At 45.5% G+C, this 13198-nt stretch overlaps 1 protein-coding gene across 1 annotated transcript in view; it reads left to right on the plus strand.

Moving 5' to 3' along the window:
- LOC8043068 (peptidase M20 domain-containing protein 2) overlaps window positions 1-2865 on the plus strand; it is a 39215-nt gene extending 36350 nt beyond the window's left edge. Inside the window, exons 6-7 of the mRNA XM_042292971.1 lie at window positions 90-335; window positions 2557-2865. Coding sequence (XP_042148905.1) covers window positions 90-335; window positions 2557-2858 — 548 coding nt within the window. The 3' untranslated portion in view covers window positions 2859-2865. The remainder of the gene's footprint in view (window positions 1-89; window positions 336-2556) is intronic.
- Window positions 2866-13198: the final 10333 nt, after the last annotated feature.

The raw sequence follows: 13198 nt of genomic DNA on the forward strand, positions 1-13198 counted from the left end.
AAGACCGATTGGTCATTCCTGGGCATCGTAATTAACACTGAGTGATCGATTGATTGTTCAATAATAAATATACATCTCAACTTGTTTAGGAATTGTCAAGGAAGGTGGAACAGCCGCTAATGTTATACCCGAACACACGGAGATGGAGTTCACTCTTAGAGCCCAGGATAGGAAGAATGTGCTCATATTGAAGGAAAAGCTGGAGAATTGTTTCAAAGCTGCTGCGACAGCCACCGGTTGCTCTGTTGAAATCAAAGATGGCGGCCCCTTGGTAGACAACCTGATTAGTAGCGAGCCCATGAGCAAAGTCTTCGAAGCTTTTGCGAGAGCAGTCGGTAAGTTGATAATTATCTAGTTGACCTTATTTGGATGTTAGCCGTTATTGTGTTACGGCAAATACATGAGCAAGAAGAGAGCAGTGTAGAGGACACGTTTTGTCTATGCTATTTCTACATAATTCGAAGGCGACATTTTTTTTTAATATTGTTTATGAAGCAGTGTCTCTTTGAAAATAAAATTTTCACAAAGTTACCAATTAAAGCATATTAGTTAGGGTTTAGAACATTAAACAATACTCAAAAAACTCGTAATTAAGCGCATTCAATAACGTGTTTTGTCTATGGATTACTCTTTTGTTTAAAAAATACCCTAGAAGCAACACTAATTTTGTGTGTGCGGGTGAGTTATACGGCCAGGAGACATAATATGAGATTCAATGGTCTTCATAGGTCGGACAAAAAACTAAACTTTTTTCGCTAACTTTTAATAAAGTTAGCGTTTCTGATTAAAAGCATATATTTGGTTTCAATCAGAAACTGGCTGAGCGTCATCGAAAACCACAAAATCAGTAAACTTCAGAAAGCCTTAAAGCGCGTGGGAAGTGCAGTGGTGCACTCAAGCTACCATTCGTGGAACAGACACAAGGCTGCCGGTAAAAAAAACAAAAAAAAATGCATCCGCTAATCTTTTTTTTTTTTTGTTTTGTCTCATCATTTGCGTTTTTCGTTTCGAGCCTTGTTTGTGCCTGCGGTAAGAGTTGTAATTCTAGTACAGTACCATACTTCCCACGGGGTCAAAATATTTCTAATATTGCCCGATATAGTGGTTTTCGAAGATCCTCAGCAAGATTCTAGTTGGAACAATATGTCCGTTTTTACCAGTTAAAGATGTAATTAACAAGTGCTAGGCTGTTATTCAGCTTATCGCGACGATCAGGGTCCTATATTTTGGCCCCCTGGCCGTATAAGAAAAGGTACAGTTTTATTTTAGAGAATATTTAAAATATATTAAATCTTTCTTACATTAATGCGACAAAATGCAAATACAAAAGAAAATGCAGATGTCTCTAGGTGGAACAGTACCTGACTCAACAAGCCTCCTCGGTGTTTTCGTTACGGAGCGCCGCCTGCAGATTCCCGGGTGTCTGTTCGAATCCCGGCCAAGGTGCCTGCAATTAGACCGATGCTAATTTTTAAGAAGGCGCAGTTTAACGAAGATTTCAGTTGCAGACGAAAGGACCTTCCAGGTGGTCCAGATTAATCGTCACTAATCCACGAGGGCTTGCTACATGCCTTTCGTGTGTTCGGCACGTAAAACACACACATTTTACCTCACTCTAAACTATAAAAAAGTGTGTCGTATTACACCCTTTTGTCCCAAATAATGCAAGCCAAAACTTTCGTTCGACGTACAGAGCAGTGACGTCGAACAGACGGCCCCAACTTTTACAGGGGGCTTTATAACGGTGCGAAATAACTTAATAAACAGCACGTATCACAGACTACAAAAAGAAAACAGTGAGGTTTTGCTGTAAGGCTAAAAAAAACTCAGATTATTATTTTATAGTCAGTAACACGTACGTTAGATATTTTAATAAGTTGTACCATTCGGCTATCAAGCCGCTCGTGAAAGTTGGTATCACCGGTTTGACGTCAGCGCCCTGTGCGTAGAACTAAAGTTTTGGAGTGTATTATATGGAACAAAGGGTGTAAGATTACGCCCTTTTTTCTGAGAGTGTAGAAGTCACGAATGCTCAATAAGGAAAAAAAATTGGTAGCGACTTTTATCTCAAAACTCTTGTACTGCGCTGAAATCAGTGTTTAAGGAACGATTGTTGAAAGTTGTTGAGAACACATTAAACATTCGATTTGGTGGTAAGGAAACCGTATATTTTATTTCGATTTTCCCCTCTGAACTTAGCGGAAAAGCTGAATTGGTGTATAGGTGTCGCGACATCAGGTCACATGAGGCAAATGAGCGGGCTGAATTTAGCGGAGAAGTGGACAAACTGACGGACAGAAAGACAGACGGACGGGCAACTGTTTTGTACAAGAGGGTTTCGTTAAAAGCATGGCGTGTTTAAAATAATGTCTGAATAATTTTAAACTTTCGTAATATAGTTGATGAATTGAACAAAGCCTCTATCTGTGCAGCCCTATGGTGTGGACAAGAAACAAAATTTAGCGCCAGAAACGTAATAATTTACATGCCAAAACGCCGTATTTTAGAAAGCTGCATGCATGGGAAGCACACGTGACCTTCTCCCTTTCTTATCAGGTTTCCCCCCAGTGAGCGGGGTAGACGAGAACACTGGATCAACTGACGCCGGAAATGTGTCCCACGTCCTCCCGACGCTCCACCCGTATTTCAAACTAAATGCGACAGGTTTCAATCACACCGCAGAGTTCACAAAGGCAACAAACACACCAGATTCATTCGCCTTAACCTTGAAAACGGCCAAGGCGCTCGCTCTGACGGCTCTGGAAGTGATGCGGGATCCTGAGTTCCTGAAGGAAATCAAAAAACAATTTGAGATCGACACGGCCGACGACATGGTCGTGGCAAGATCTAGGCTGTAAAGGTCACTTGCAGACAATAAAGTGCACCTTAGCCCTCGAGTGCAATGCGCAGATCTCACTTTGTTAAGGTGACTTTATGCAAGTATTGAACTAATTGACCAATATAAAATTGGTCAATGAGAGCGTTTTTTTTTTAAACAAGGAGTTGAGTGCTTGTCAAATTGACTGAAGTTGCGGTATTCACAATAAAATGAACTACTGCATGTACATCTCGAGAATCTAGGACATATAAAATAGAAAAAAAAAACTATTTTTAAGGCGCCGAGTTTTATCGTTAGTGTTAAGGGATGATTTTTATCTATGAAAGAAAACTGGACTTGACCACAAAGCTTTCACTGTTTCGAGCATCTAAAATACCTGGGCTGCTGTAGTGACCCAATTAAATAGACCACATAACATTTGGGAGCAGCGAACATTTTGCGAGGAGGCAATTTTGTTGCACGTTTAGCGGACGGCAAGTGATCATTGAACAGCTTTGTCCTGGCGGAAGACCTATAAGTATAATGTTTCTATTGATTGATAAAATAGTCTATTTTCGACCCTTTTCCCGGTCCGTCCGTGCTTCCTATCAGAGCTCCTATTGCTTTTGCCTTCTCTGGGACTTATAGTAATGTGAAGGAAATTAATTCTGCTGTCAATCCTTTAGTCCAAGTGAGTGATAGGCTGACAGCTACCGGCAGGTGATGAAGGCTAGATCACACACTGCCTTTCATTGTGGGCGAGCGTTTTGCGCTCTCGCATACCCGCCTACCACGGTACACATCTTAATATCTTTTACGCCATATTTTTTTACCGAGGGCTTGAAATTTTTGTAACATTGTTATGATAGGCAGCTTACCATTAATAGGGTGGGGATTCAACCTCATATTTAAAGCAAACCATTCAATCTAGTTATACACAGTTCAAGTTCTACCTGATAATTAATAATACTAATACTAAACAGCGCACAAAAGGTCGGCGGACTTTTTATGCGCTGTTTAATATTAGTGATGTACCAACTAGCTCAAATTACCACTTTTCTACCTGATAGGTGGCGCCAGTGTGCTAGTGTCTACTCTCACTGCAAGCACTTACAAAAAAAGCAGCGTCCTCGGACAGCCATACGCCAATCATTGAACCAGACTTGACTAATTATTGCGGTGTTTGTCACTTCCTGAGCGAAGTACGTGTTCATGTCGCTTTATGCTATGGTGTCCGTAGGCTCCAGGAATAATTTTAGATTTGGGAACACCAGATACAATAATGATTAAAGTGCACTGTGGGGAAAGAGCTCAACCAGGGACGGGCAAAGTAATAAAAACATTATTAAAAATAGAAATACGAAATACTTCAAAAAGTTAGATTCAATTTGAAACACAAATTTACCTCTTAGACGAGTAGTCAAATACAATATGCATATACAACGAGAGTATTTGATAGTCCTCAAATACATTTCCAAATATATTTTGTTCCCCGTCTCATATATTCGGCTCAAATTTAAACTGGAGTAAAAAAAAGGTACCGGGCCCAAATAAAGAGGTTAGTTTACATATACCAAGAATAGGTGGTCATAACCGAAAGTTACAAGTCCAAAAATTAATTTTCTTCGTCACAAGGGAGGTAAGTACAACATCAGAAAAAACGACGTATTCAGTCTGAGTTTAATTTTCAAGTCTCTGTTAAAGCAACAAGGGCTTTTTGAACTACATGCACCTCATGCAAGGTTTTTTTTTTTTTTTTTAAATAACACAACAAAAAAGTTAATAATTCTTGCCACCTTGTTCATCCATTGTTTTTCTTTGTGATGTTTATTGTGCGTAATCTGTGCTTCAAGTATCATGCTCTTAACATGTGACTCCAATTGCGAAGTGTGACGAACGCCGAATTTCGTTGCAAAGAACAGCGCTCAAAATTGTATTTGGTCACTATTTGAAATACTCAATACTCAGTATTCAAATAAAGTTGACAAATACATTTCTTAAAAAGTATTAAAATATGGCAAATTTTTTTTAAATTTTCGTGAACAATTTCTGCGATGGAGATCAAGGTGCGGCGATCATCAGCAGGCAGCAGCTTCCTGAGCTCTTCCCTGACGACGTCGCGGACAATTTTTCGACGGTTCTCAGTGCCGATGTCGCCCTGGTCGAATCGGTGGGATGCCAGAGTAGAAGCAACAGGCGTGCCGGCGAGTCGGTTGCAGTGGCGCCAACGCAGACATCGACACCCATGATGCATCGGCATTCTGGATATCAAGGTGGACTACTTCTCTTTGAGTGGGACGCTATCTCGGTGACTTCGAAAAATTAACAACTTCGAGGGATGGACCACAATTTCAAACAGCCGGAGGGCATCTCATAACACCTTTTTGGGAAGTTCACTGCTCGAGTCAAAATCCACTTTTAAACCTTCCCGGTGAATTTCGTCGTTCTTCAGGACTGTACGAGGAACGTTATTCTCGAGATGGACTTCTTGTGTGAATGTGGCGCCGTCGTCGACCCGGGAGCGAATAAGTTGACGCTAGAAAATCCTGTCCTACCGCCGGAGAAACCCGAACGGACGTCACCCGCAGTCCCAGTCCACACCGACTAAGTAAACATGCCGCCACAATCGTCTGTTTTGTACCCGTCGGAACGGATGAAGCTTCCTGCGTCGAAGCCCCTCTGGAGGGCAGCGTCCAGTAGCTTTAGAAAGAGGAATCGGCGGCGCAAGAGCTGTAACGAAGCTTCAGGGTGGGCGTGCCATGGGCGTACCTTGAAACTCCGGAACACGGCAGTGATAACGGCAATCTCAGACGACCTGTCTTCATCTCAATACCAAAGAACGCCGCCCCCACAACTTGGCATCTGCCAGAAGGTTCCTGCTAATGGGACGGCAGCAGCTCGAGCTTCTCGCCGAATACAGCGAGTGCTGCGCCACGTCCTCAGGGGTTCGACAAACGGCGGCAGCGAAGCACCGCATTGTCATCGACTGGAGTGCCTTCATGCTCCCTTTGCCTAGAGTGGTGCCATCCTTTGTAATACCACTTGCCGACAAACCAATGTTGTAAGACTGGTTAGCCCACTGATTTTCGTCAGCCGTTTTGTAACCAGGCTAATCCCCGTTAGGGCTATCCTCTTGGTTAGCAAAATGCAATCCTCGCTTATGCGAGCTTTATAGGCGCGATGCCAGCGCGCTGCATTCCGTTTTGTCGCGGAAGTTCGAGACATGGTGCGAAGTTGTACCGATTCCCAACGAAGCCGGAACGGAGGACGGCGTGGATGTCTCAGATCAGGAGTAGGAGGCCTCTCTGGGAAATGACGAGCAACTCGCTAGTCTGCAATGTAAGTACAACAATTGTCAGTCCCGAGTGCGCGCAGTGTCACGAAGTGATGAAAATATACTTCGCCTCAGCTTAGCATGAACTACTGTTGGCCGGACGTGGTAAAATTGCGAGTGAATTTCCCTGAACGGCGTCTCGGCGGCTGCGCCAGCGCTCTTGTGGCGCCAGCGCCAGTTAGGGCAGTCAAGGGTAGCGTCTCGCGTTGGCACAGCCTTGGCGGTTAGTCCATGCTAAGGTGAGATAAAGTATAGGGTCCCTTAATGCTCCCAGATCGTGCCCTAGATCAAACAACGCGGCTTCAGATCTTGGCCGTCGAGGCGGTGACTAGAATCGGGGACCGCTTTCCGCGGGCGAGACGCTCGTGCGCTCGCATTCATAAACGCTATTTTGCGAAAGCGATAGACGCGCAATTTTCGCCGTCCTTTATCTACCCCAAAAAAAACCGTCCGCGTTTTCTGTACCTCGCTCCTGAACAGCAGCAGCTCAAGAGCGATGTACAGAAAATGTGCCACCTGGGATAGAGAAAGGCCTCCCTCTGATACATGTACCGTTAATAACAGTGGACCGGCCCCATGAGAACAAGTATTCACTGTGTTCTGTCGCAGAGAAATATCTAATAAAAATACGCAGCTCCCGTGAGGCCATATTATAAACGTACTGTGTCAAAAACCACTTGTCTGTTTTACTAAGTTCTATGCAAATACAGAATTCGTCTGAAACGTCGAATTGCTATTTGATCTAGCATGTTGTAGATGAAACCCATCCATATAAGGTCTAAGCAGACGTAGAAACTCTTTGATGCTGTGAAGTGTTTTAGAAACCTGGCATACCTTTACAGGAGCACTTCGAAAAATCCTGCTTCGAGGACAGGCGAGCAGATGGGTGGCAGCGTCTGAAACTGACTGCCGTGCCAACATTGTTCTCCTCCCAAGGTGAGTGAAGTGACAATTTTAACCCACTGTCACGTTCCTGAAGTGACGGTGAAAGCGAAAGACGAAGGGGGCAAGCTCGAGCGAAAGGGAAAGGATAAGCTCGAGCAAAACGGAAAGGAGAAGCTCGCGCAAGACATTTCGACGACTGAACCTGAAGGGCGGCAGCTGACACGCGAACGCTCCCGGCAGCCCAGGCTTCGCTCCTGGTGAACCCTGGCTCCGCTCTATGTCTTCTCGCCGCCATCGAGCCGGAGCGACGTGGTGCCTGCTGCTCGCACCAGAAGCCCGGAGCATTGGACTTCGAGCTCCAAGGCGGACGCAAAGGGGTGTCCTCGCAACACTCCTGTCAACCCAGGCCGCGTACCTGGTCGGTCAAGCGACACCATCGAACCGGTGCTGGAAGGCCTAGAGCTCCTAGCAAGCTTGGATCCACACCCGTAACATCGAGGAACAAGGCCGCGTCCCGTTCCAAGCAAGATCGACGCTCGAGACTGTGAGTGTTCTCAGCGCGCGACCGAGACTGCCTGTATTGACTGTAGCTATTTGGCCACTCTATTTTTTTTTCTTTCACTACCGCCTATAATTTTGTGTTCTGCTCTGCTTTTTTTGTGCTTGTGAGTAAATTAATTTTGTTCGTCTACTTATGTGTCGCTTTGTCTTTCGACACGCCCTCGTCCCCGCGGAGGAACATGACAATTGGCGAGCCTGCCTGGATAATGGCCCATTCTGACGTCCTGTTCTTCTGAGAGGTAGAGGAGCGTCGGAAGGCGAGAGGCATCCAGGATCATGGAGGTAGAGAGATTAACGGCTGTCGGAAAGGAACGGGGCAATGATGGGCCAGAGTTGAAGAAATCTGTAGACGACGAAAGAGCATGGATGAGAAAAGATGACACACTCAATAGGGTAACGAAACTCGGGCAGTCCTTGGAAATGGACGAGGTGTCACTGAAGAAGTGGCTAGAAGGTCACCTTTCGTTCGTAAAGCTAGAGTGGGAGCTGGAATGTGAAGAATGGGAAATGCTATGGCAAGAGACGGAGAATGGAGGTGACGGAGATTCCTTAGAAATGCAGAAATGTAAAAGAGAGACGGCAGCACGACTGTCGTGCTTTCAGGCAGAATCACGTAGCCTGAAAGAGATGATCGGGCTTTTGGAAGCCATAGTGACTTCAGCTCAAGATGCAATGTGCGCATCAGTTGAAGAGCGAAACGCGGATGAGAAACCTGAGGGTGACTTGATAACAGTCCCCCATAGCCTGAGTGCAGACACAGAGGCGCCTGCCAGGGAAATGAGATTACTCGGGGAGGCTCTGAAACCTTGCGGAGGTTTAAGCTTCACCCCAGAAACGGCGAGAACTGAGATGCCGAGCGTGCAGGACGCAACCAATGCATTGTGGGTGGGGCTTCTAGCCGGTGATGCTTCGGAATCCCGACAACGAGATAGCGGCGAAAAGTTCGAATTAAAGAAATGTCTGACTGAATCTCGTCGAACAAAACGCAGCATTGTTTCTGCGAGAGGACCACAGAGTCAAATGCCTAACGCAAAGCAGATCGGAGGAGGGCGGAGAGAGCGCTTCAAGGTACGCAAGCTTCGTCGCCGAACAGGAATCACTGGGCTGAGACAGGACGTACGCCAGATAAGCAGGAGTCAGAGACGAGTGGTCCAGAAGGTGCGGAAGCAAGTACGGATACAAAAACCACAAGGAAGCACTAAATGCTCAGGGGTTGAGTCCGACCCTGCTGAAGCCAGCCTAGCACAGATTGAGTGTGACGCCAAAACGCGGTTAGGCCATACGCCGAGCTGGTCAGCTCGAAGGCCCAGGTTGGGCGGTTAGCTAATTTAGATTTAGAATGCCAATTTAATACTGAAATTATGAGAGGATTTTGCACACAACATGTTTTTGTAGCGTCTGCTGCAAGTAATAAGCTGCGTCGTTTTTTATTGTTTTTCGTCTTTGGATTTCGCACTGTTGTCATGGCGGTTTCAGTGTTTTCTTTTTAAACTTTCACTTGGTAAGTGAGTTATACGTGGTATTCGAACTCGAAACAAACTTCGGGTTTTCGAACTTTCGTGATGATGCTTCGCTACTTTCAGGCCAGTTATTTGGAATCAAGTTGGTGATTTTTCGTTTTCTTGTCTTTTTCGACTAAACGTCCAATAACAGCTTGCGGTATAAATTTAAGTTTCCTTTGAAAAGTTCTCCAAAAAGGAAAGATATCACTGGATCGCAAACTCATTGCAAGGATTCAAGTTGTTTTTGTACGGGAGAACATTCAAGGTACAGATCGACCATCAGCCTTTGGACGCTGCAAGATCAAAGTTTTCATGTAGAATATATTAAGCGTAGAAACAACGTGGGGGCTGACTTCATGAGTCGCGCTTGAGGAGTGAGGTCTGGCTTACATAATTTACCAGGGAGCTTTGAATCCATTCGAAACAAGGTTAAAGAAAAGTTACAGAAAGGTTTCCAGAAGCAGGCGTCTGGCTGAAACTTTCAAAGGATAAACGGCCAAGCCTGAACGAGCGTTATGATGGCTGGTGCGAATATTGTTTGAAAGTTTGAAAGTTTGAAAGTTTATTGGGATTTTCACGGGCCATGTCCGGTAGGGAGGTAGTGGCAAAAGGCATTTCTGCCTGACTGGGCCTCTACCCCCCACAGTTTACAGAAGTGCAAAAGGTGGCACAATCATTGTATCATTCCCTCTGCCCAAACACACATGCCTGTGTACGCAAAATACATTTCATTCAACGGACTGAAAAAAATGTTCATTTCACACAACAAAATAAAGAAAGAAAACTCAGAAGTTCTAGTATTCACATGTCCAGTGGTGAACCCAAGGTAACAAAAAACAAAACATTTCTACAACGCGTAACAAATGTCCTTGTCTATAATAATTTGTTTTATCCCTTTCTTGTACTTATAAAATGACAGTGCAAAATCAGTGTAATCTTCCATAGTGTTTAGTAATGCAGGAATCTGATAATCGATTTTTTGTTTTCCATAGTTCGTACGCACCTTAGGAGTTCTACGTTTACTATTTCTCAATAAATAAAGTTGTGAAGCAGATTCATCCACTCCGTAGAGTTTTCTTTTGTGTATTGTCTGCATAAGTTTGAAATAGTAGATTTGATTTGCTTTGAGCATGTTATGCTTAGTAAAATAAGGGCTGCTATGAAATTCGCGAATATTTCCACGGTAGTTTTCCAAAATTCGCAGAACCTTTTTTTTGAAGTACGATTAGTTTACCATAGTTTGTGGACGTGGTTGTTCCCCATACCATAATTCCATAACAGAGCCTCGAGTAAAACAGGGAGTAGTATAAGTTTTTGGTCTTATTTTGTTTTATCAAGGTCTTATTTTGTTTTTATGTGTGCGTTGATGTTTTTATGCGTGTGTGTGTGGTGAGCGTTGTGAGGAAGGTACGTCAACGACGCGACGCACATCTCATCAGAACTTTGACCACTATTCGCCTCAGGAAGTGAGGCTCTTGAAGAAGGGGGGAGTGTCACGTTCCTGAAGTGACGGTGAAAGCGAAAGACGAAGGGGGCAAGCTCGAGCGAAAGGGAAAGGATAAGCTCGAGCAAAACGGAAAGGAGAAGCTCGCGCAAGACATTTCGACGACTGAACCTGAAGGGCGGCAGCTGACACGCGAACGCTCCCGGCAGCCCAGGCTTCGCTCCTGGTGAACCCTGGCTCCGCTCCAGGTCTTCCCGCCGCAATCGAGCCGGAGCGACGTGGTGCCTGCTGCTCGCACCAGAAACCCGGAGCATTGGACTTCGAGCTCCAAGGCGGACGCAAAGGGGTGTCCTCGCAACACTCCTGTCAACCCAGGCCGCGTACCTGGTCGGTCAAGCGACACCATCGAACCGGTGCTGGAAGGCCTAGAGCTCCTAGCAAGCTTGGATCCACACCCGTAACACCGAGGAACAAGGCCGCGTCCCGTTCCAAGCAAGATCGACGCTCGAGACTGTGAGTGTTCTCAGCGCGCGACCAAGACTGCCTGTATTGACTGTAGCTATTTGGCCACTCTATTTTTTTTTTCTTTCACTACCGCCTATAATTTTGTGTTCTGTTCTGCTTTTTTGTGCTTGTGAGTAAATTAATTTTGTTCGTCTACTTATGTGTCGCTTTGTCTTTCGACACGCCCTCGTCCCCGCGGAGGAACATGACACCCACTGAAACAAGGAAGACCGGTGTGCGGAAAGACAAGATGTATGTCCTTTCGCTATGTGCTGCAGTTTGCAAGTTTTCAGATTATCCCAAACACTTCTGTTCTGGTGTGAAATTAAGTTAACCAAATCGGTGTTATTTAGTGTGCCTTGGTTTATATATAAAATAAAACAATAACAAACGAAAAGGTTCCAGCTCTTTATACAATTTTATTCTTATCTGAGCTGTCAACAATATTTAGGGCCCACCAATATTCCCCCTCTTCCTCACTAGAATTTCATGTGGTTTTTATTGTGAAGGTTTTACTTTTCATGACAGTTATTGTGATTACTATGTTCCCTTTCAATTTCTTCCAGCTTCTCCAAAAATGTACAAGCTCGGAAGCCCCAAGAAAGCTGCACAGCAAAAACCCCACGAGCCAGCCGGAGACTCATCGAATTTGCCTGGACGGCCGGGAGCCACGGAGCCACATCAGGAGAGCCCAACTGCGAGCAACACAATTTTCTTAAAGAACTTAAATCCAAGCACTGCCTCCAAGGAAGGTTGCACCGATGGACTGCTTGGAACCTCTCCTGAATCACCCATCCAGGCCTTGACTGACGGGACGTTTCCTAAAAAGATCTTGAATAACACTTCAAATGAATGCAGCACCACAGGACATCGTATGTCAGCAGCTCCTTCAGCAGCGTTTGTGCAAGATGACCGAACCCCTGAAGATGATTCTGTAGATCTGGTGCCAAGGGGTTTGACTACTTCATCAATTCACAAACCACTCAAAGATCCAGCGACAAATTCCTCAAGCTTGCTTGCAAGACGTCAACTTCATCCGTCAGCAACCACTTCGGCAACGTTCCTGCGAGATGATTGCACCTCTGAAGGTGACCGCATCTCTGAGGATGACTGCATTTCTGAAGATGACGGGGTCTCTGAAGGTGACCGCATGGATCTGGCACCAAAAGGTGTAGTCGAAACTACTTCACCACCAGACCATGAGGTGTAGTCGAAACTACGTCACCACCAAAGAAATTCGCGCCCTGAAGAAGGAACTAAAGAGCGCAGAGCAGCAACTTCGCATGCTTGGACAGAATCCGCAGTTCCTGGCTGATGACCAGAGAAAGGTACTCGCCAGAAAAACCAGCAGGGGGATGCCATGGTCTATGTCAAGCGTGAAGCGAGCTCTCCAAGTCAAGTTTGCCTGTGGCACGACGGGCTACGAGCTGCTCTGAACCATCGGCTATCCACTTCCCAGCACCAGAACTCTCATGAGAAAAATGCAGAGTTTTGTCTTTCTGCCTGGGATTCTTCAAGAGGTTTTCAACGTTTTGAAGAAGAAGGCCCACACAATGCACAAAAGTGAACGAGACTGCGTGTTGTTCCTAGATCAAATGGAGATTGACGAAGGCATTCAACACAACCAAGCTCAGGACTGTTTCCTCGGGTCCATCACACTTCCACCAAAAAATGATGCCGCAAATCGCGCTTTGGTGTTCATGTTGGGAGGATTAACAATTCGGTGGAAGCAGGTAGTGGCCTACCATTTCACTGGGCGGTCGCTTGATGGCGAGCTTCTCAATCTCTTCGTTCTGGAGCTCGTGCAGTTGGCTTCTGAAGCGGGGTTGAACGTACTTGCCGTGACTTGTGACATGGGTGCGGCGAATCGGGCTATGTGGCGAGAGCTAAAACTTTTGAGCACAAGAGACGCGGATACAGTGGTCAGCATTCCCCACCCATCCATTGAAGGACGCCGCCTTTATTTTATGGCGGATGTGGCTCGCTTGCTGAAGAACATTCGATGCCAGTTTTTGCGCTCTAGTCTTTTTTTTCTTAGCGAGGACATCGTCAAAGAAAACGGCCTTCCCAGCGACACCATCAAGCTCAAGAACATAGAAACGTCGCTGGATATGGACAAAGAGAACGACCTGAAGGTTGCCCCTGGTTTA

The sequence above is a fragment of the Ixodes scapularis genome, unplaced genomic scaffold (assembly GCF_016920785.2).
Source record: "Ixodes scapularis isolate PalLabHiFi unplaced genomic scaffold, ASM1692078v2 PGA_scaffold3__209_contigs__length_174095766, whole genome shotgun sequence".
NCBI classification, from domain to species: Eukaryota; Metazoa; Arthropoda; class Arachnida; order Ixodida; family Ixodidae; genus Ixodes; species Ixodes scapularis.